Raw genomic sequence first — 22,644 nt, 5'->3', positions numbered from 1 at the left:
CCCCTTCGATGTGTCGACTTGACCGGAACGCCCTTCCCGGCACCTCAACGGCCCGCGCCCGCCTTGTGTTACGTGGAGGGTGGTTTCGTCCGATCACCGAGTCCGAGTGGATTAAGCGCCATGTTTTGTTTAAAAAAATGCAGAGAGGATTATTAATAGATCAGTCTGAGTGGGAGTTTTATCTAAGTTTAATTTGCATTTAAGAGGCTAGCAAATTTGATGACTTGACAGGTTATTTATAACGAGAGAGATAGAGAGAGTTTCACGTGAAACCTATCGGTGCAGTTACCAACACAAAGATTGATGTGACATTTTTGGTAGTTGTGCTATAAAACTCTCCACCAAAGAAAGAGTTGAGTGTCTCAAGAGGAGATTGACTCCTGACTCTTAGTCTTGAGTGTAGTTTGGTCCGAAAGCGTGTCTTGTTTGGTCAATCGCTCCGAGTTTTCTAGTCCTTGGAACAGGAGGGGCAAACTGCTAATCCAATTCTGTTGGCGGACTGGTGGCAGGTCACTGGATTATTCTAGGCCAGATTGGCATTGCATGCGATATACAAGTGAACTTTCGTGTTCAGTCAGATCCAAGATTCAGAGTATATATATACTATATATACCCCGTACTTAAGGGTTTCTTTTTGTTGCTTAACCATCTTTCGCTTCACTTTGTCTCAGTTTTTCTAGAATCTCTAGAAAAAGGACTGCTCTATCCTTTGTTTAATGATAGTTAGAGACTATTAAATAGAAAGTAAAATACTTACTACTAATTAGATTAGAACCTAATTAAAATAAGATGATTAATATATACTCCTAATGAGTAATACTAAAAAAACTCTATTTCAGAATTATGAAACATAATATCATGTTTTGTTATTTACTCTTTCTTTTTTTCTTTAGATTTTCTATAAAAAATGGCGTACTCAGTGCAGAGAGCTCCCGCTCTATGCGGGATCTGGGGAAGGGGTTAGCCTCGTCTGTGCAATACGAGGAGACCGCGACTCGAACACGGGACCTTCCGGTCACATGCGGTAAGACTCTACCGTTTGCACCAGGCCCGCCCTTCTTTCTTTAGATTTTCTCTATTTTATTTAAATTTGATCAATCTCGATAATGTATATAATGTGTATGATAGTATAGTATATTTAAAACAAAATAGGAATTCACAAAACGGAGAATGAAAAGCGGGATTTGGCTTTACGCTTTAGATAATGTATTTTATTATAGGAATGCATAGACGGAGACTGAGCATATCCTATTTGAAGAGGATGAAATTGCTTGTCATCATCGTATCATGAAAAGCCTAAAGCCAAATACTCCTGCTCGCGAAACGAAAAGGTTTTCTGATCTTGAAATTACTGGAAACGTGGTGTGCCGGGCCCCGCGACAAGAAACCAAACCACCCAACTATAGCTAACCAACGGGCCGGCCCAGCCCGACCCGGCACGGGCCCGGGCCGAGCACGGCCCGTAGGTGGTCGTGCCGGCACGGCACATCGTGCCTCCTAGGCCGGGCCGAACCGGGCGCCGGGCCTGGCCAACGGCCCAGGCACGGTCTGTCAAGCCATTTTTCGGGTCGGGCCGGCCTGAAAAGCCCGAGTGTCTTAGCAGGCCGTGCCGGCCCAGTAGCCCGACGAGAGGGGAACGGAGGCGTCGTCGTCGCCTCCAGGTCGGGCGCGGGTGGCGAAGGGGCGACGCTGGTTGAGAGAGGTGGGAGGCGGTGGCGGCGCTCGACGCCGGATCCAGCGAGAAGAGAAGGGTATAGAGAGGAAGTTTTGATCGGAGTAGCGGACGAGGCAGGGGCCGGTAGAAGACGGTGGGGACATAGGCCCTGTAGGAGGAGGAGTCGGCGTCGCCGTGGCAGAGCGCGAGCCCATAGACGGTGTCGGGGACCTCGCCGATGGTGGCTGTTGCGAAGAGCTTCCCGGGCGAGGAGGCGTTCGTGGGGAGCGTGGCGGCGAGCCGCTGGATCTGTTCCTGTAGATCTGCCCCATGGGGTCGCCGGCTTCCAGAGGCGTGGGGGTGAAGACGAGGAAGAGGGCCGTGGCGGATGCGGCCACACCCGACACCGATGGCCGCGCACGGCAAGAGGAGGAAAGGCCATAGGGGCACGCCGGCGACGGTGCTTCCAGGGTGCGGGTGCGGTCGGGTGGTGCGCCGCGCGCGACAGAGAGGAGGGGTGCGGGTGCGCGACGGCGTGGGGGAGAGGAGGGGTGCGGCCGCGCGACGGCGTGGGGGAGAGGGGTGCGGCCGCGCGACGGCGTGGGGGAGAGGAGGGGTGCGGCCGCGCGATGGCGTGGGGGAGAGGAGGGGTGCGGCCGCGCGACGGGGAGGGGGAGGGGAAGGGAGTTAGGGTTCGGGACCAAGGATGGGAGCGTGGGGGCATGGGGCTGCGCGGGGGAGAGTCGGCCCGCGGCCGCGACGTGCGGCTCCGCTTATATATGAGGACTGAGGAGGGGGGAGGCGGGGACGATGGGCTGGGCCGGCCGTATTGGGCCGCGGGGAGGGGAAGTGGAGTGAGGAGGGGGAGGGGGGTGGCCGGGCCGTGCCGTGCCAGCCCACGGGCCTGAGCAGCGGCCCAGACACGGCCTGCTCCCTTGGGTCGGGCCAGCCCGGGGCCCTATGTCACCGGACCGTGCCGTGCTCGTGTCGGGTTAAAAAAACGGATTTCATGCAGTGCCATCGTGCCTCGGGCTGCATGACGAGCTGTACACCCAACTTCGGAAACCAAACTTACGACCGCGTCGTGTATAAAAGCCCGCAAGCCACCAAGCTCCGCCTCCCTCGTCTCCGCACGGAGGCCGTCCTCCCCCTCTGCGTCCGCCGCCGCCGCTCACCGGCCGCTCGCTCCATTACCCCGGGGTCCCCGGCGGGCGATGGCCAGCCTATCCAACGCCGGCTCCACCAGTCAGGCCTAACACGAGCAGCCCTCGCCTGGGCGCGGCTGGCTGATCCAACAGCCACAGCCCCCGGCCGCCTCTCCTCGTCGGTCGCGAGTCGGATCGACAGGAGATGGAAGCCAGCGTGGGCGTCCGTGCGCCGCCGCGTGGCCGTGTCTGGGCCGGCGTCGAGAAGCCGCACGGCGCTTACTCCGTCAGAGTCCCGCCGGTGAGGCTCACGGCGGAGAGGCTGCTGCCGTCGCGGAGGGTGGTGCTGGGCGCCGATCCGTGGAGGACCGTGGATCCTGCCCTCCGTGCCGCAAAGCTGAGAGCTTCGTGCTCCGCGAAATCAGCAGGTGAGCAGCCTGTTTTGGTGTTCATTCATGCAGTTGAAACGTAGCTGAGCTATATGGACGTTTGTTTGAGCTTGATATATGTATGAAATCTCTATAGGAGGAAATAAGCGAAAATATCACGCTACCTTCTGAAATTTGGCTACATATGTACTTTTTGTGGGGTAATCGTTTTCGAGATGATAATGATATTTTCTATGAATATGGTGAATATAAAAGTTGTAGATAATTTTATAATCTAGCTTATGTTAAGTTTTTATGACCATAAGCCTTATAATTAAGAGCTATAGATTTTATAATTTTTCTATTAGGTTTTGCATGCTCTCTATACAGATCTGAATGATTTTGTTGTTCGACTTAGGTAAGCTTTGAATCATGTTTTGGAGATAATAGAAGAAGTGTAGTGCTTTTCATGAGCTTTCTAAATTGTTAAAGATCACTCCTTTTGGTGGTCTAAATCTACAGTTATGAGCTTGTGAAGTGGAGTGACAGATTCTGTCCTAATTTGGACAGAGATGTCTTCTTTATGATGTTTGACCTGGTTAACTTTTGAATTAGCTTGTGATGTTTATAACAAAGTTGTGCATGTTTTGCTAAGCTTTCTAAAAAGTCTAGAACCACCTTGTTGTGAAAGCTAGAACTTAACTTATTGTTGTCTGAAGTTGTATGTCAGATTTTATCTATGTTTTGGACAAAATTGTTGCTTTATGTGTTTAAGGCCAAATAACTGTTGAATCACTAAAGATGATAATTACACAATTAAATAAATTGGGTAACCGTATAAAACCCAGGGCAGGAAATTGGTTAGTTATGAGTACATGATTTGGTGTGGGTGAACATCGTCTCACCTCAACGCGAAAATCAGATTATTTGACTAGACTAGGATGATCAATGTTCTGTCTAATTTCGCGGGATGAGATATGCATCCGCAACGTACCAGCAGCTGCTGGTCCACCACGAGTGGCGTGGCAGTGACACGCTTCACGCACGTGACACGTGACAGCCGAGGGGAGTCAAGGGACAGCAAGGGGCGAAACGCGACTGTTCCCATACGGCCCGGTTGCTACCGGGTGCGGCTTCGCATTGGGTGTGGGCCCATGGCCCATGGGCCACTGTCGTTCCACTGTCAATCATCATGTACAGGGATCCAATGAAATGGACACCAACCTAATACTAATGCGACTAAACCTACTTTGTATTTCGTACAATTAATTCCAAAGCAATGTCAGTTGTGAGCGCTTGTTTTTGTCCGTGTCATTGTCAGGGCTCCTTTTCGTCTGAGAAAAAGAAAAGTCAGCTATTGCTGGTTCTTTTACAAGGTGATGGTAGCCCTTCAGTAACCACTCTTTGGGTCATCTTAGAGCAACTTTAGGAGGCTCTTTATATTCTTCCCGATTACTAAGAATAGAGAGAGATTTTTTATAAAAAAACCCTCCAACATCTTCTTTATTTGGTTATTCAAATATAGCTATCTTATATTTTGGATTTCTCGCTAAACAGAAATATAAAACAAAAATGTCTCTCTAGAATGCGCACCAGATGTAGAAAAACTATTGGAGAGTGGAAAGATATAGAAAACGATTTTATGCAAATGACTCTCCAAATGATGATTTTTATGCCAACGCGATTACTAGTTAGCAAATATATAAAAACATTTTTTACGCTGGTGTTCAATTTAGATAATTTCACTTTGAAGTTAGTTTGCTGCTAAGGAGGAATTAGAGGTAGCCGTTTCATCTGGATATATTCTCATCCAAGGGACAATTTAGTGGCATCAGACTTTTTTTTTTGGGGGGGGGGGGGGGGGGGGGGGGGGGGGCGATAACAGCGTGTGGTACCGCTACCAGACGGTTTAAATATGATACACATGATAATGGTTTGCAGGAACTGGAAAGGTCCACTACTCTGCTGACGAGGCTCTCATACTACAGGTTAGGAAAATGTGTTTCCCCCCTAGAAATAGGAAATGATGTAATGATGATTTCCTTGTATATGGAGAAAATACATCAACCAACTATGGTTATTTATGTATATATTAATTACTAATATGACGGACATGTTAACTCCAGCAAAAAGCCCAGGATGTTCTCCCTTACTTAGATGGCCGATGCGTTTATCTTGTTGGTTAGTTCTTGGCTTCTAGCTCCACTTCACCAGTTTACCTCAGACCCTAGCTTCATCCCATCATCGTTTGTGTACTTGGTATGCAGGAATGATGGGTTCAGGCAAAACTACAGTTGGGAAGATATTAGCCGAAGTATTAGGTTATTCATTCTTCGACAGGTTTGTATTTCTCTCTGATAATGAACTTCACCCTCCACCAAAATCTTCCATAAGTAACCTTTTTTGCTTATGATTTACAAATGTTATTGGCCAATACCGATTGCAGTGATAAGTTGGTAGAGAAGGCTGTTGGTATATCATCTGTTGCTGAGATCTTTCAGCTCCATAGCGAAGCATTCTTCAGAGATAATGAGGTAATATGTCTATTTCTCTAGAGATGATGAGATTTATTTATTTATTTCCTTATTGAAGGTTGAAAGTGTGGGAAAAGACTCCCAAGTCCGCAAGCCATTCATTTTTCTTTCTAAGAAGATGGAATTGGCAATTCCCCACCTCGGATTTAAATGCTGTGATCAGAGGCTGACAGCATTAAGTTCCTATTGAAGTCCCTCTGTACCTGATAACCAACTCTTCTGATATCCTCTTGTTTCATTCGATTTGTCAAGAGTGAGGTCCTGAGGGATCTGTCATCAATGCATCGGTTGGTTGTTGCAACCGGAGGTGGTGCAGTGATCCGGCCAATCAATTGGTACTGGAAGTGATAAACTACCCTGATGTTGCTCTTCAGAACCAATTCTCACCGTAGTTTACTGTGGGTTTGTAGGAGTTACATGAAGAAAGGGCTGACTATGTGGTTAGATGTTCCACTGGATGCACTTGCAAGAAGAATTGCTGCTGTAGGAACCGCATCTCGACCACTCTTGCATCAGGAATCTGGTGACCCTTATGCAAAGGTAGCCACTAATACTCTTCATATGAGAATTGACCTCTTGAGGTCCAGTCAATATATACTATTTTTTGTAAACCTTACAGTGCTAAGGACCTCTTATTTTCTAATGCAGGCTTATGCGAAACTTACATCACTTTTTGAGCAAAGAATGGACTCGTATGCTAATGCTGATGCCAGAGTTTCACTTGAACGTAAGTTTCCAATGATTTTTAGTAACATCTGCTATGTCTAATCCTGTTTTTTCCTTCTAATGCTGTATACTACTAACAAACTCGCTAAGCCCAATGCTGCAAATTCAATTGATTGACCATATTCTTTATGATGCAGATATTGCATTAAAACAAGGCCATAATGATGTCACTGTACTTACACCTAGTACCATCGCCATTGAGGTATCCTGAAATTCTATTTTCTTCCTGTTCTGTCTTAGCAGGATTGGTCTTCACAACTATATCTATCTAACTGAGAAATTTTCACCTCAACCCTTTCAGGCATTGCTAAAGATGGAAAGTTTTCTTACCGAGAAGACCATGGTCAGAAACTGATTGCTTGTATGTGAGGGGAAGGATGCTCACAACATATGGCCCTTGTTTGTTTAATTGTACATATACCTTTGCATAAACTCTTTCTACAGTGTTGTTGGATTATTGTTCATGCAGCATGAAAGAGGACCGTTTGAGTTTGTACTTGTGCAAATGAATAAGTAAATAGCTTTCAGTTAAAACAATGATAATTTGCTATTTATCTCAATGAATGGTTGATGGGGACATTAGGGCATAGCATGGTATTGTCATTTCAATTTTCACTATGTCAGATTGTGAAACAAGCAAATGACATGAATCCATGCTTTCGAGGAAAAATGCATTACAGCATTATTTTTATGTTCACATAGATTTAACTCAAAGTTTGTCAGTTACACCATATGTGCATAACAACACGGGCCATTTACAATGCCTGTTGTACTTTGAAAAATATGTACATAGCAGTGTTTCAAAAGCATTACGTAAAGAACAAAAAAAAAGGATTGATCTTGGGTTCTAGATTAGATGCTACCATATGGAGTGGAGAGAGAAAAAATCCTCATCTTCTAGTAGTGAACCAAAAAGAATAGTTAAATAAAAATTAAGGAAGCAGGGACGGAAAATTTCTGTACCTTTGGCTTTACATGAACAGTCTTCTAATGGTTCTCGCGACAGCCCGAGATAAAATACGATTGGTTAAATCCGCTGGCAGAAGAAGCAACTGCTGTTGGGACTCCGGTGGAAGCTTCGATGGAGAAGGGTATACACAAATGAGCCGTGTGTCATATGGATTCTGACATATAGTCTCACTTAACTTATGTCCAACGTACCTCAGGAATGACAGAAAGAACTGAAAGAAATTCTGGCAGAGAGGTCATTTCATACAGCGCAAGAGAAAGTTCATCCGTGCTACCACCTTCCTTCTCTATGGCACTGTTATATCCAGGACTCTGCAAAAATAATACCGAATGAACAAAAGGAACAAAGGCTCAAAGAAAAAGGTTGTAAATCTTGCAATATATATTTTTAAATCATTTAACTAATATCAGAGGAGACGTGTATTCATAGTACACAACATAATGTATGTTATGCTTTTGATCAATCACATATCCATATCTAACCTAAGTTTTCTTTTCCCTTCCACACAAATGAATAAACAAAGCTGAAATCTAAGATATATGGAAAATTGTACTTACCGGAGATGGATTTTCCTTCTGAGAAACCTTAGATAAAAGTAGGAGCAGGCGATACAGATTTCTTAAGTTGGTGGCATCCTCGTCGTCTAGTGAGGAAAATGGGGATGGGCCACCAGCGAATGGCAATCTGGAGGCTGCTGCAGATGTTGCAGAGCTTAATGTGGCTACGCCAAGTGCATCTATTCCCTGCAAAAACTAAATTCTTGAGAATGCATAGCCAGAAAGTATTCTTATCAAAACAGGTATGCAGATTCATTTTAATCAAACATGGATGGAAGAAGAAGATTCCCCAGATATTCTAAAGGTGAATCAAAGTTTATTGAAAACCGAAGGAAGATGAACTAGAAGGAATGTTTGTTACGGATTTAAGGCATTCCAAGAATTAAGTTACTGGTTTAAAAAAAATAAACTATATACTATTTGATACCTCCCTTGTTAGCATTCATGCCATAGAATGTTCAAAAGTGGAACCTAAGCTGTTAAAATGACCTATTGCTTTTGCGACAAAAGTGAAACAGAAACTCACAAATGAATTAACATTTTGCAACCAGTTCTGCTGAAATGCTTTCGGTAGGTTTTAATAGTTAGAATATATAATCTTAATATGCTCAGGATTTTCCAAATATTATGATGATCAAACTCACTCGATATGCAATTGTGCCTTTAACAGGCTAGTACCTTAGCAATCTCCTGAAGAAGTAAATCCTTCACAAAAGCACCCTGCAAGAGAGCATAGAGCTTCAAATATTTATCTGCCAAGTTCTATCTTGTTTGGTTAAGGTGAAGAGTTCAGTATCGAAGAGTTATTTGCCCAGTTTGGTCCAACCTGGTCAGTGAATGTGAATGACAAGACTTGCTTAATTGCATATCTCGTACTGTCGACATCTTCTTGTTGATTTCTGACCAATGATTGCTCTGTTCTGGCACGAAGTGACTGTAAAAGAAACCATGCAATAGGAATGTGCTCAGAAATAGATATCACAGGAGGCTACCAAGTGAAGATATATTCATAGTAAACATGTAAATAATCATTGATTAGAGCTGCCGCTTTAGCCATTTTGTTTAATGACAAAAGTACAAAACCCAAATGAATATGTGAATCATCATTACAGATTGGCTGGAATAGGCCACCCTCTTCCTCATGTTAAGAAGGAAAATTTACAGGAAGTTTCAAACAATTAAATCTTTATTCATATCACATATATCATATATGACACAACTCAAAACAACTATATTAGATGGGATAGGTAGCATCTATATAAGACATAGAACGAAAGAAACCAACCTCAGTTAACAAAGATTCCAGGCGATCAATTTGGAAAGTGCCATCCTGTAACATAATAGTTGAAGAAAAAGGATGATAGTCAAAACAGAATTTGCAGTAGAAAAGCTTGGGCATAATATAGGCAGGAAACTTGAAAAACATTTCAAAGTAAACAATCATTAGTTATCACTATTCACTATTGATCTTGTAAACTTGTTAACGTGATTGACACCTTAGCAGTTAGTTTGATTTAAAATCGTCAAAGAATACAAATGCTGAAAAATATCAACCTTATAAAGAAGAGTCTGCAAAGTTGATCGAAGCTTTGGTGAACTGTCAGTGAGAACTTTTCTCGCAATCCATGGATATGAACTGCCCAGAACTTTATAGTTTGGATTGAAGCTGATTGCGATACCTTCTAAAACAGCAAGGCTGAAAAATCACATGGTAAACCTCTTATCCGATGATCCAAAAACATACATATCAGACATATTCTAGAGCATCTGCCTGTTTGCAAGCTCTATTAGTGAAGCACTTTGCTCAATTTTTGCAGACAAACTCGTTACCTTCGAATTACAAGGGAAAAGTAAGAAGGTATCTGGAACTTGAATTTATACCTGAAACAATGTTAACTCTAGTTAATAGGACAAACTTACAGTACGTCTATTGAAGAAATGGTTATCTATAAACTAGAATAGTACATTGTTCGTCCAAGATTTCCTGACAGATCTCCAAAGCTTATATTCTGAACTCCTCTGTTAACAGCATTCTCAAATACACCTGGGACAAAAATAAGGAAGTAGGATACCGAGTGATATGCCAATTGGACAAGTATTATGGCAAGACTCCTGATCTACAAATTTGAGATTAGTACAACAGTATCTAGATCAACTAATTCTAAGTTATGTTTAAACATATCCAACATTCATCCAGAACTAGAATACCTGTCAATGCCTTTGTGACTTCACCCTTCTGGGCAGTTGGAGGAAGTAAACTGCAAGATTTGTAAAGATAAGTTGCATTTACTGGATCATTAGTATAAACGAATTCCACTTCAGAAACCTAACTTATCACATAATGATACTGATACTGACAACCAACCTAATGTGTGAAAACTGATTCATATTAGTTCAGAATAATTTTCTTACCCAAGGGTTACAAAATCTTTTGCTAAAGCATCAAAATCACGGTTAACAAGATGAAGACAAGCTTCAATAAATCCATCACGAAGGTCTTGTCGGAATTCTCCCATCATCCCAAAATCTATTGACAAATAGTGTGTCACATTTAGTCGAAATAGTGTGAGCTTCATTCAATTGGTTGTAAAGTTTTTTTTCTCTCTCTTGAACATGCATGAGAGCTGCGTATCATTTATATTAAGTAGAAGAATAAGGAGTCTAAGTGACTCAAACAACCCCTTAGAAGGGCATGACCATTATAGCAGAAAAACACTGAAAACAAACTAAGTAATAACCAAAGACCAACAAAGCAGTCATGGCCATAAGCTACGGAGCCCCTTGGCTGCCGCCACACACCACAACTTGGCCTCATCTCTAATATCCTGTATGATAGAATTAAAACTGGCTGAGATCCCTAAAAATGCAACCATTTCTATGCTTCCATATCCACCATGCCACCAGGACGACCAATGAGTTGAAACCCTTGCGATGATGTTTCCGAACATACTGCAAAGCTAGGCACCACCAATCCATTAAAGTGCATTCTTTTGTTCCTGGGGATAAGTGTCGCAGCCTAACTAGAGATAAGACCGAAAACCATACACTTCTTGTGAAGACACAAGATGTGAGCAAGTGCTGAATATTTTCCTCCTCTTGGTCACACAAAGGGCAGCAGCACTCAAGATGATCAAGACAGTAAACTGGGAACCCAAAAGTCTATAAACGTGCATTCTTTAGTGAAGATATAGAAAATATAACCATTACCTAAGTAGGCTAATTTCCCATCAACTGTACGCAGAAGATTTCCGGGGTGTGGATCTGCATGATAAAATCCATACTCTAATAGCTGGGAAAGCGAACAATATACTCCAACCTGTAATGTAAAATATGCCAGCATAATCAATCTGATCGATGTGCTTAGAAAGCCCAGTTTTATGTCATTATTTGAGCTTTGACAGTCCTTTACCTCAACCAAATACTGATCTCTGACTTCAGACAACCTTTCCCCCTACAAGATCACAAAGCGCAAGTAGAATTACAAACTGCAATTTTTGCATGCATGTTCATTTGTTAACAGTTGAATAAGATCACAGACTATGCACCTCGATCCATTCCATGATAAGGACTCGCCTTCTAGTTTGCTCCAGATACATTTCAGGAACCGAGACATCTCTAAATTTCCCAAACAATTCTCTGTCACAGAATCAAAAGATGTTTGAGGAACCCATATGTTGAGATAGTCTCAAATAAGCAACTTGGATATCAATTTCTATATTAATATGTAATATAAATAATAGATATTTTACTGAAAAGGTACAAATATTTTATATTAGGAAAGTAACTCTCAAATAAATCTGATGGTCCCAAGCTAAATAATTTTGCCTATATTTGTCGTGAAAGTGAAGGATGTTTGACCATTCAGGCTCTAAAACAACATATATTTCTCAACGAAGGTGTGTATCCAATGCGTTGAACTAGACCTTGTCTAATGGACGAAGAATTCAACCTGAACTTAAGTCCATTTCTTGCTTCTTCTCTATAATCCATCTCCTGCATCAAATGTGATTTACCTGTATTCAATGTGAATATCTAAGGATATACAGCTAATATTTTAATCAGACGTCTGACATAGCCTAGAATACTGCTGGCACAGTCTTGCCAGAATAGTATCAACATGTCTTCGTCAGGCTTTCGAAAAGAAGATTATCACAAAAGCTATGTACTCTCACGGTAAAAGTATAAATGCAATGGTTTCAAACCACTGTCACATTGAAAAAGATTGACATTTATATTCCTCCTTGGATATATGACAACATGTGTCCATAACTTGCAACCTTGAAATTACTTGAGCATAGTGAACTATAAATAGAATCATAGCACAAAAAACAATTAACAAATTTTAAATGTTCGTTTGGATCCCGTAACCAATAACACATTTTGGATGTTGACCTCTCATAATTTTTCCTAGATTGTTTTTCTAGCAAACTGCTATTATCCACATAGCAATGAAATCATTCTAAGGGTTAAGCCATAAGCCTCAAGTTAATGGTTACTTTTCATACTTCAATCTAATATTATCTCATGCCAATGCCTACAGATGCTATAACCAAATTGAAATGTGTTGAAGTGAACTAAAGTAAATGAACAAAATTGATGTATAGATATATTCACTATAGAAATAGCATGTCATCATATATGGAGAAGAGTTACCCGAAATAGGCTTGATGCCCATTCATCAAGAACAGCCTGCACATACAAGAAGCAAATACATGTGATTAGAAAACAAGTAAAATATAAGAGGCACAACATAACTGATACAGAATAATATAGTTGTTCTTTTAAAAAGATTTTCCCTTAATGTGGGGTTATTTTTTTGTTTTTGACCTCTTTAAAGAAAAACAAATTCTTCAGCTGATTACATGGTACTAACAGCAGTCAGACTTACTGGAAGGTCTGTGTTCAACTTGGCAGCCTTCCTTGCAAGACTAGCTAGGAACCTCAAGATATATATGTCTAATGAAATTGCTGCTTGAACTCCAGGTCTTTGTACTTTGACAGCAACAACCTTACCATTGGAGCGGAGCCTAGCCTGGTAAACCTACAAAAGTAAGAAAAATGGAATGTTGTATCACTGGAGATGAAATTCCATGGTTATCCACACTAAGAAGTGTGAATTGACTAATACTTGAATGAGTTAAATGCATCGTTGGTCCATTAACTTTTACCCATGTTTCACTTAGGTCCATCAACTACGAAAGTGGCTTTCCAGGTCCATAAACTTTTAAAGTGATGCATCTCTAGTCCATACCCCTTCATTTATCTTTTTAATCCGACATGGCAGTCCACGGTGTCGCTACATACATGCATGGCGGGAGCGAAACGGCCGAGCAAGCAGCCCAGCCACTCGACGCGCGCCATGGCTCTACCCACCCCCATGCTATCGCTGCTCGCGCTCGCCACGCTTCTTTCCGTGCCCGCGCCAGGTGCCGCGCAGCAGCAGACCACCAACGTCACCTCGGGGACCTCCCTGCAGGCGGCCGCGGGCGCCGGCTGGCCGTCCCCGTCGGGCCGCTTCGCTTTCGGCTTCTACGCGACGGACGGGGGCCTCGCCGTGGGCGTCTGGCTCGCCACCACCCCCAACATCACCGTCACGTGGACGGCCAACCGCAACGACACGCCGTCCATGGGCGGCGCGCTCTGGCTCACCTACGACGGCCGCCTCGTCTGGACGGGCCCTTCCGACGGCCAGGACCGGAACCTCGCGGTGCCGCCCTGGCCGGCCACCGCCGCCGCCATGCGCGACGACGGTAGCTTCATGCTCTACGACGCCAACAGGACCATGGTCTGGTCCACCTTCGCCGCGCCCACCGATACCCTGCTCCCGGGCCAGGACCTCGTCCCAGGCGCGCAGCTCTTCTCCAGCGTCTCGCTCACCGACAGAGCCACGGGGAGGTACCGCCTCACCAACCAGCTCAACGACGGTAACCTCGTCCTGTACCCGGTCCAGACGGAGAACACCGCAAACTCCGCGTACTGGGCCACCGGCACGTTCCAGATCGGCTTCCCGCTCACGCTGCGCCTCGACGCCACCGGCGTGCTCTACGTCACCGGCAACAACGGCAACTACACCAAGAACCTGACGCGGCCTGGCACCGCGCGGTCTCCAGGCGAGACGGACGTCTTCTACCGCGTCACGCTCGACCCCGACGGGGTCCTCCCCCTGTACCGCCACACCGTCGCGTCGGGGGGCGCGTGGACGACCAGCGTCCAATGGATCGGGCCGGACGACCGGTGCCACGTCAAGGGCGCGTGCGGGCTCAACAGCTACTGCGTCCTCGGCCGCGACGCGCAGCCGACTGCCGGTGTCCGCCGGGGTTCAGCTTCATCGACACCGCCAACGCACCACTCGGGTGCACCGAGACCACGGGCGCCGGTGACTGCGCCACGGCTGGTTCTGGTGCTACTGCTAGCATGGTCACGATGCAGAACATGTCGTGGGCGGACACGCCGTACGCCGTGCTGAGCGCGGGCACGAGCGCCGCCGACTGCCAGGCCGCGTGCATGGCCGACTGCCTCTGCGCCGCCGTGCTGCTCAACAGCAACGACGGCACCTGCACCAAGCAGCAGCTCCCGTGGCTGCACTACCTCCACAACGAGCTGGACAGCCTCGTGGGCTGGCAAAGCTGCTGCTGCCGGAGCAGACGCGGACGTTCACGGGGGTGCGCGGCACGCGCGGGTACCTGGCCCCGGAGTGGTACCGCGGCGTTGGGCCGCTGACGGTGAAGGCGGACGTGTACAGCTACGGCGTGGTGCTGCTGGAGATCGTGACGTGCCGGCGGAGCATGGAGCTGGAGGAGGCCGGCGAGGAGCGGACGCTCATGGAGTGCGCGCACGAGTGGCTGGTGCGCGGCGAGGTGTGGCGGGTGGTGGGCGGCGACGAGGCCGTGGACGCCACGGAGGTGGAGCGGGCGGTTAAGGTGGCGCTGTGGTGCGTGCAGGAACACGACGTACGCCACCGCGGCCTCGTCGAGTCCAAGGGCGCCGCCAGCGCGAGGCCCAGGAACACGCCGCCGCGGACGCTCATGGAGTGCGCGCACGAGTGGCTGGGCTGCTTGCTCGGCCGTTTCGCTCCCGCCATGCATGCATGCAGCGACACCGTGGACTGCCACGTCAGAATAAAAAGATAAATGAAGGGGTATGGACTAGACATGCATCACTTCAAAAGTTTATGGACCTGAAAAACCACTTTCGTAGTTGATGGACCTAAGTGAAACATGAGTAAAAGTTAATGGACCAACGATGCATTTAACTCTATTTGAATTTATCAAGGAAGTTCAGGGTTCCATCCTATTGTGCCTTTAGTTGTCACAAATTCCAACTCCGGGAAGTTACTCATTTGTGGTTCCTTTAAAGAAACATGTGATATGGTGTTGAAACTTCATAAAGGTTCAGATTTCCATTATACAGTACTTTTAGTTGCTCCTAAATTTGAAGTGCACTTATTTTCGTCCCTTTAGGGGAACATCCAGAAAAAAAAAGTATTAACGTGCAAAGCTGAAGTTCAGTTGCACATCACTTCTGGTGTTAGAAGTTGAAACAATGAAAATATAGAGAGGATGCAATATTGCAGCCAAATAACTAATAGCTCAACTATCCAAATGCACGTGACTACATGCAACTGTGCTCTGCTTCCGTATTTAGAAATACAAAATGCTGCTAAGAGTGGTTAATCGATTCATGACATGAATGAATACGTTAAAAATGATAGAGCGATCGGACCTGCCCAAGAGATGCAGCAGCAACAGGCTCTGGTGTTATCTCAGAGAAAATCATATTCAGTGGCAGCCCAAGCTCTTTCTCTATAATGTTAAAAGCAACATCGTTTGAAAATGGTGCTATGCGGTCCTGAAGTAGTGAGAGCTCATCAAGGTATGCAGGTGGAACAACATCCTGCAGCAAATGAAACAAAGAAGCCAACAAGTGTCAAACATCTAAAGTTAAGGCACTCCAAGCTTGCAATCCCAATAGGAATAGGTGAAATGAAAATGCAACGACTAGTGAACCTCACCGGCCGCGACGAAACTGCTTGTGCAATCTTCACAAATGCCTGTGATTAAAAGAGCAACATCAATAGACATTAATCATAATCAGATAAGGGACGCACACATGAACAGGCAGGAGCACTGTAGGGGTGCAAACCCCTCCAGTTTCCCTAAAAAAAAAACATGAACAGGCAGGCAATGGAAAATGAGACATACCGGACCAAGCTCCAACAGTATCCTCCTGAGCTGAGCCGCCCGAAGCTGCAAAGACAACACCAACTCATCGTGTCAAGCACCGAAGGTGAACCAAAACAGGCCAAGGAATTTGATCAAACAGAAAGCGTGCGCGGGACCGATCACAAGCAAAGGTAGCGTCAGCGCGCTGCGCGGACCTCGAACATGTCGTCCGCGCGCTCGTTGACGCGGTCGAGGTACCGCAGCGCGAACCACCGGCCGAAGGAGGTGCCGATCTGCAGCGAGCGGCGGAGCACGAGGAGCGGGCGGCGGCGGTACACGGCCGCGATGCCGGGGAGGTCGTACGCGGTGGGGAGCTCCGACTCGGTAGCCGCTCCCTCCTCGAACAGGTACCCGGAGCACCTGGTGAATGCGTCCTCGTCGGAGCTGACGACGATGGAACTGGGCGCGGAGGCGAGGGGAGTCGGCACCAGCCGCCGGCGTGGCCGAGGAGGCCTCCCCCGCAGAGCAGGCGCAGGGACTGCGCGGGGCTGCAGGAGAAGCATCTGGGCTTCTGGCGACGCGGAGGATCTGGGGGATTCGAATTGGGAACGGAGATTTTGAGAGGAGGTTGGGGCAAGCGGGGAAGACGAAACTGGAGAAACGGATGGGATAGGCGCCAAATGGAGTAGTAGTGTTTGTAACGGCATGATTTTTTGTGGCTCAGCATTTTCCGGCGCAAACTTCACCTCCAAACACGCGGCTCGGTCGCTCGGATCTTCTGGAGCGCGTGTCGCACGCAACAAAAAGCACGCCGGGGGTGCAGGAGGTGACACGACGGCGCGTTCAGCGACGCACGAAATCTACGGCTCAGAAGATCACGACGAAAGACTCTGAACTCTGAACTCTGATGTGTTATCTCCTACCGTTGGCGGTCGGCCGCAGAACCGCGCGCGCAGGGGAGCCAATGGCGATCGTGGTCGCGCCCACCGCGAGCTCCGTCGGGCCGCGCCGCCGTTGGCTCGCCGCGGCAGCCTCGTCTTCGGCGGCGTCCGGGGTGGACCTGAAAGCGCTGCAGGCCGCCATCGACAAGGTGAGCGGCAGTCGCAGCACCGGCTTTCTGACTGTTGTTTAGCAAGCAATCTGGTGATATGATGCATTTGAGTTGGGTGGTGCTGCAGAAAAGCAGCGATGATGTAAGGAGGCGCTGGACCAGCTGAGAGAGCTCGGATGGGCCAAGCGTTGGAGCTCGCAGTCCTACGTGTCGCGTCGCACGGTCAGTGCCGTGTCTTCTCAGGCATCAATTTTCGTGTTTGCAGGATGCATAATCCTGTCGTGCATTTGCTCGTGCAATTTTCATAATGCAACCATCACGTAGCCTTTCAATCTTTGATCGTTGTATCTACATACATGGGTCTGCTGGTCTGGCTCTGATTGATTCTAACTGATGAGCCTGCATTCTGGACTGGAACAGACATCTCTGCGGGAGCTCACTACCCTTGGAATCAAGAATGCTGAGAATTTGGCATTTCCAAGTGTTAGAAATGATGTGAGTGTTGTTACTTGTTCCACAGTTCAAGTCTTTCGTAATTGAAATGTTGTTCTTCTGTTAGCTGAACTTGAAACAAATGTAACATCGTTCAGAGCTAAATATCCTGTGCTTTTCAGAGTGTAATCCTGCGTTTTCTTCGAGTGCAGGCGGCATTTTTGTTTACAGTTGTGGGTACCACTGGATTCTTAGCCGTCCTTGCAAGCCAGCTCCCTGGGGTATTACTATTTCCATGACACCTGCTCTGTGTACTTTCAGATAAGATGAGCATAGAGGACTTGAATCATAGGGTACCTGCAAAATTGATTATGATCTCGACATCTAAATGAAAAGGAACTCAAGGTTTAATGAATCTTCTACAATTATCTCTGCCAGGATTGGGGCTTCTTTGTTCCCTACTTGATTGGAAGCATTTCATTGAATAAGGGTACGTGTTTCTTCACCTGTGCAAGTTTGGAAGAGAGATTCAGATGCACCCGTCTCCATAATTACATCATCTCCCAGAGCAAAGTTTGCTTAGACATGAATAAGGCAAGACTAGTGTCCTCATATAACTTATACTGTCTCAAGAAAATAAAAATCAGGAACATGCAAAATGGTCATTCGATTCAATGCATTATTGCTAACATGACAAATTGTAGCCCAATGTAAAAATGATGGTCGTTTTTTTGGGACAGAGAAATTTCCGTGCTCCATGTAAAACTGTTTGAAGATTAATTATGAACCCATGTTAATCATGCATACCATCATTGTAGTCTTCTGCAAGCAGCAATTGGAGCGTTTTCTACAGTCTTTCCTGACTACCAGGAGAGAATTGCTAGGCATGAAGCTGCTCACTTCCTAGGTATGTGATTCTGTTTTCCTAGCAAGATTATATCTGCAGTAGGAATTTACTGGATGGAAGTTTTATTGAAAATCCAGTCGCCTATTTGATTGGCCTCCCTATCCTTGGATATTCTTTGAACATCGGAAACGAGCATGTCAATTTGATAGATGAGTAGTTACAAAAGCTAATATACAGTGGGCAGCTTGATGGAAAGGAACTAGACAGGTAGCCCTTTTTTTAACCTGTCCATACTTCAGACCTGCAATAATGTCACAGGATCAAACAAATATGCAAGCTACTGACACCCACAAGTTTTTTCTCAGGTTAGCTGTAGTTTCAATGGCAGGACTGGCTGCCGAAGGTCTACAATATGACAAAGTTGTAGGTCAATCAGCAGATCTTTTCACCCTTCAGGTGCTTTAAGAGCTAATCATATCTTCAACAATTCTATATTGTCACATATTCGCTATATCTTCAGAAAACTGCATCTGAAGAATTTCTCGTTTGTTTGATTTTAGAGGTTCATAAACAGAACTAAGCCGCAACTAAGCAAAGATCAGCAACAAAACCTTACCAGATGAGCAGTGAGTTATCCCTCCATCTCTCTTGACCTAATAGAAGCATAACCATGTCATAACCTAAATGTCGATTGATCCCCTTCTTTTGCATGTCAGGTCCTGTTTGCTGCATCACTTCTCAAGAACAATAAGGCAGCCCATGAAGCGCTTATGTCAGGGATGTCCCAAAAGGCAAGCGTGTTGGGGTGCATTGAAGCAATAGAGAATGCCTCCTGATCACGATGTAACATGAGTGTACTAGCATCACTGGACTTGATATTGTTTCACCGCTTCTGACTACTACTGCTGTTGCTTCGTTGAGCAATGAGGTGGAGGAGAGGATCCAAGCGTAGGAAGGAGAAATCCTAGTCATCATCGTCGATATCTGTACTTCTGTAGACATCAGAAACTCAGATCACAGGGAAGTCAAGTACTTGAAAGCGAAGGAAATTTACATAATGACAAAAAACAATGGCCTAATCTGCTGCCATTTACTATCATACACGTGTGGCACAAATATTACTCCCATCTTTTGTTTTCGTATAAGGCGCGATTGCCCTCTCCAACATCACAGTTTGACCATTAATATCTGAGCTTGTATGCTGTAATATTCATACTATGAATTGGACATATATAGAATATAAAGTGTTTTCAAATATGAATCTAATAATACTGAATTTGTAAGGTGGAATCTACAGATTTTTTGAATAAGTGATAGTTAAAGATTAACAAATTTGAATTTAAGATTGAGTGTGCGCCTTGAATACAATGGATAGAGTACTGGTCTTTGAGGTCCGTGAATAGTCCTAGTTGTATGATGAGGACCAGACCACCCACCTCGCTTCAAGTTGTAACTGATGAGTACTGAATGAGGGATCTAACTTTGTTGTCTTTGTTTTCGTATAGTCCGCAGGTTCTAAATCACAAAAGGTTGAAAGTGCAAACTGCAAGATGCTAAACTTAATATTTACAAAGTGTTACTTTGCGTGTGTTATGTATAAGGAAATATCCTGCAGTTTTCTCTAGAATGTTTATCCACACCGACTCAGTCTGTCAGTCATAAAGTATTTCTTCAGACACATGAATACTGTCAACAGAATGGAGCAAGGGACACCTAAAGAAGCACGGTGTATATGTTTCGTCCCCACTCCTTGTGGCATAATGTCAAGAGTCAATGCTCCAGGATTGACTCCTAACTACACTCGGTATGCATAGTACATGGCTTTGATTACATGCTTCATTCTCTAATTACACTCGGTATGTCTAGTACTAGTAGTAGGTACAGTTAATTCAAGGGGCCAATCCTCCCCAGGACACTATTTCTGCCAAGAGATCTACAAGTTTCGCAACCATGAAGAACCCCCTGACTACTGCGAGAGATCCTGCCTGTGTTCCTACGCATAATGCAGAGCTCTGATCACAGAGCACCCTTGCAGGAGCAGGATCCCATCTCTGAAAGATTCAGAACAACATCCTTGCCGTTGTGCAGCGATGACGAAGCTTGCGAAATGCGTGGATCTTACTCAACAGCTCCATCTTCTTACTACAAATACTTCACTCTATGTATATACGTACTGTCTATTATCTGCTAATCTCTATGCGTGTACATATGTGCATGTTTATATGTCGTCGGACCAGTCCTGCAGCTCGCCCTCGGAGAAGAGCGCCTCGACGATGTTGTCGATGAGGGAGTCGACGAAGGCGTTGCACCCCAGCGTGAACATCTGGCCGATCCTGTTGCGCGTGCTGGACGCCCACGCGAACGCCGCGGCGCAGGCGACCACCGCCACGCACACCCCCGCCGCCTCCTCGATCTCCATCGTGTCCAGCTTCTTGAACAGGGAGCTGCCCGTCGTCGTCTCCACGGCCACCGCCGCCGCGAACGCCAACTGCATGTACGTACGTAGCAGCTCCAGCAACGCGAGGTTTTAATTAAACCATGGATCCGACGTGTTACACGTGTACTGTGTACGGGGAGGAGCAGAGCAGAGCAGAGGGGAAGAGGGGCCTCATCAGTCACTCACCATGGCGAGGCGGCCGGAGATGGTCTCGAAGTCCTGACTCTTGCGGGAGCTCTCGATGTAGTCGTTGAGCGAGGCGAAGAACGGTGACGCCACGGATCCGGAGCCGCCGCCCGAGTCGGCGGCCCGGCTCCCGTCCTCCTCCCTTACCAGAATCCTCCGCGTCACCACGCCGCTGCCGGCGCCGTACGACCGCAGCGTGCAGAGCCGGGGCTGGAGCACCACCTTCGTCCCGGCGTCGCGCTTCTTCGGCGCCGCAGGCCCCGACGCCGCCGCCGCCGCCGTTGTCGACGACACCTTCTGCGGCGCTAGCTCGCAGATGATCGCGCGCGCCGCGGCCGCCATGGCGGGGCTGGCTGTGCTCTAGGCTCTAGCTCTCTGGACGGCACCGCCGGACTTGACGAGCCGCGATTCACTTGGGTTCTTGGAATCCGCGACGCGAATCTTATGACTGTGAGTACTGAGAGTAACCAGGCGGTGACAAGGTTTTTATTTTCGAAAATTAAGATTTATGGAGTCACAGATAAAAAGGATAAACCGGATATATCAGAAATGTCAAATTAAATTTAAATAAAATTTAATTTAAATTTAAATAAATTTAAATAAATTTTATACGAAAAAGATAGATATTTTTTTTATCAACATCTACGAATAAAGAGAATATATCACAAATATAAGGAGATTTCGACCGAACCATGAACACGCCACCCTTTCTGAAAGTCAGGCAGGGACAGCGAGTGGCGCGAACGACGCGGGCCGTTCACCGCCCGGTAAAGCCGAGCCCGCCTCGTGAGTCGTGAGGCTGCCGAGGACTCGCGGCGAGACGCCTGTAGGCCGACACGTCGCGCGGGTGCGCTTGGCTGGTGGTGAAGGGAACCCCGATCCATCCGTCAGCCGCCAGCCGTGGACAGGGGCGACGCCAGGTACAGCTTGCCTGCCCAGGCACTAGGGTACAAAAATGTTTTACCACTGCACAGTTTCAAAATTACCATATATTTTAAGATAATTATATATGCTATCTGAGTTGTGCACCAGGGTCATTTCATCACTGGCGTCGCCCCTGGCCGTGGAGATTGTCGCGTTCCCGTGTGTTGCCCACGCCACCGCTGATCATGGACCCCTTCCGTGCCGTCCGGTCACCATCCGACGGTTCTCCGGTCCCGTAGACCTTTCTGCCTTGCGTCCAATTTGTTTATCAGGTTTGTATTATGAGTAGTGAAAATATGGAACTATTCCATCCATCTTTGATCACTGTGATCATCGTATGCAAATTGCTGAATCGAAATGCGCGTTTTTTAAATTCTGTTCATAGCCATAAGGTCATCAGGCTGTGTTTAGTTGGGCGAAATTTGAGAATTTAGCTACTGTAGCACTTTCGTTTTTATTTGGTAATTAGTATTTAATCCTGGACTAATTAGACTCAAAACGTTCGTTTCACGATTTTCAACCAAACTGTGTAATTAGTTTTTTTCGTCTACATTTAATGTTCCATACACCTATCACAAGATTTGATGAGATATCTACTGTAATATTTTTTTGGAAAAATTTTTGGAACCTCAGTAGCGTAGACGACCGACC

At 46.2% G+C, this 22,644-nt stretch overlaps 3 protein-coding genes and 2 pseudogenes across 5 annotated transcripts; 3 read left to right on the top strand and 2 right to left on the bottom strand.

The window, feature by feature from the left end:
• Positions 1 to 43: 43 nt before the first annotated feature.
• Positions 44 to 16,867, bottom strand: LOC136492370 (uncharacterized aarF domain-containing protein kinase At1g71810, chloroplastic-like). 2 transcript variants are annotated; one of them, XM_066488413.1, is made up of 22 exons: positions 16,332 to 16,867; positions 16,156 to 16,200; positions 15,966 to 16,004; positions 15,677 to 15,847; positions 12,843 to 12,995; positions 12,608 to 12,643; positions 11,904 to 11,947; positions 11,500 to 11,590; positions 11,364 to 11,405; positions 11,162 to 11,270; positions 10,367 to 10,481; positions 10,163 to 10,212; positions 9,920 to 9,998; positions 9,785 to 9,835; positions 9,509 to 9,650; positions 9,240 to 9,284; positions 8,781 to 8,888; positions 8,633 to 8,674; positions 7,955 to 8,140; positions 7,589 to 7,708; positions 7,391 to 7,503; positions 44 to 62 (listed from the first exon to the last, which is right to left on the bottom strand). In XM_066488413.1, the coding sequence occupies exons 1-21, from the start codon at positions 16,821 to 16,823 to the stop codon at positions 7,399 to 7,401; spliced, it is 2,265 nt and encodes a 754-aa protein (XP_066344510.1). In that variant the 5' UTR covers positions 16,824 to 16,867; the 3' UTR covers positions 44 to 62; positions 7,391 to 7,398. The 2 variants fall into 2 exon arrangements, with proteins under 2 accessions (XP_066344510.1, XP_066344509.1); XM_066488412.1 differs by lacking the exon at positions 44 to 62 and having other exon boundaries at positions 7,085 to 7,503; positions 16,332 to 16,865.
• Positions 2,763 to 6,987, top strand: LOC136492371 (shikimate kinase 3, chloroplastic-like). The gene is made up of 10 exons (XM_066488414.1): positions 2,763 to 3,227; positions 5,109 to 5,155; positions 5,294 to 5,348; positions 5,435 to 5,507; positions 5,614 to 5,701; positions 5,954 to 6,036; positions 6,112 to 6,241; positions 6,350 to 6,428; positions 6,565 to 6,629; positions 6,729 to 6,987. Exons 1-10 carry the CDS (start codon positions 3,005 to 3,007, stop codon positions 6,780 to 6,782), a joined length of 897 nt encoding a protein of 298 aa, XP_066344511.1. The 5' UTR covers positions 2,763 to 3,004; the 3' UTR covers positions 6,783 to 6,987.
• LOC136493849 (G-type lectin S-receptor-like serine/threonine-protein kinase LECRK1) lies at positions 13,254 to 15,084 on the top strand (annotated as a pseudogene).
• A 28-nt stretch (positions 16,868 to 16,895) lies between the features above and the next one.
• LOC136492373 (uncharacterized) lies at positions 16,896 to 19,584 on the top strand (annotated as a pseudogene).
• A 416-nt stretch (positions 19,585 to 20,000) lies between these two features.
• Positions 20,001 to 21,533, bottom strand: LOC136493810 (stress enhanced protein 2, chloroplastic-like). 2 transcript variants are annotated; one of them, XM_066489950.1, is made up of 2 exons: positions 21,070 to 21,533; positions 20,001 to 20,955 (listed from the first exon to the last, which is right to left on the bottom strand). In XM_066489950.1, the coding sequence occupies exons 1-2, from the start codon at positions 21,409 to 21,411 to the stop codon at positions 20,665 to 20,667; spliced, it is 633 nt and encodes a 210-aa protein (XP_066346047.1). In that variant the 5' UTR covers positions 21,412 to 21,533; the 3' UTR covers positions 20,001 to 20,664. The 2 variants fall into 2 exon arrangements, with proteins under 2 accessions (XP_066346047.1, XP_066346048.1); XM_066489951.1 differs by having other exon boundaries at positions 20,001 to 20,934; positions 21,070 to 21,531.
• Positions 21,534 to 22,644: the final 1,111 nt, after the last annotated feature.

Source organism: Miscanthus floridulus, chromosome 11 (assembly GCF_019320115.1).
Source record: "Miscanthus floridulus cultivar M001 chromosome 11, ASM1932011v1, whole genome shotgun sequence".
Lineage (NCBI taxonomy): Eukaryota > Viridiplantae > Streptophyta > Magnoliopsida > Poales > Poaceae > Miscanthus > Miscanthus floridulus.
Note: the sequence above shows the minus strand (reverse complement) of the source record. Positions and strands in the feature narration are given on the sequence as shown.

Coding starts and splice junctions, on each gene's coding strand:
- LOC136492370 (XM_066488413.1), bottom strand. CDS start 16,823: ATGCCGTTACAAACACTACTACTCCATTTGGCGCCTATCCCATCCGTT. Junction 12,644..12,842: donor AGTTGAACACAGACCTTCCA/GTAAGTCTGACT, acceptor TTGTATGTGCAG/GCTGTTCTTGATGAATGGGC. Junction 7,504..7,588: donor TTCTTTCTGTCATTCCTGAG/GTACGTTGGACA, acceptor TCTCCATCGAAG/CTTCCACCGGAGTCCCAACA.
- LOC136493810 (XM_066489950.1), bottom strand. CDS start 21,411: ATGGCGGCCGCGGCGCGCGCGATCATCTGCGAGCTAGCGCCGCAGAAG. Junction 20,956..21,069: donor TCTCCGGCCGCCTCGCCATG/GTGAGTGACTGA, acceptor GCGTTGCTGGAG/CTGCTACGTACGTACATGCA.
- LOC136492371 (XM_066488414.1), top strand. CDS start 3,005: ATGGAAGCCAGCGTGGGCGTCCGTGCGCCGCCGCGTGGCCGTGTCTGG. Junction 3,228..5,108: donor GTGCTCCGCGAAATCAGCAG/GTGAGCAGCCTG, acceptor AATGGTTTGCAG/GAACTGGAAAGGTCCACTAC. Junction 5,349..5,434: donor CCGATGCGTTTATCTTGTTG/GTTAGTTCTTGG, acceptor CTTGGTATGCAG/GAATGATGGGTTCAGGCAAA.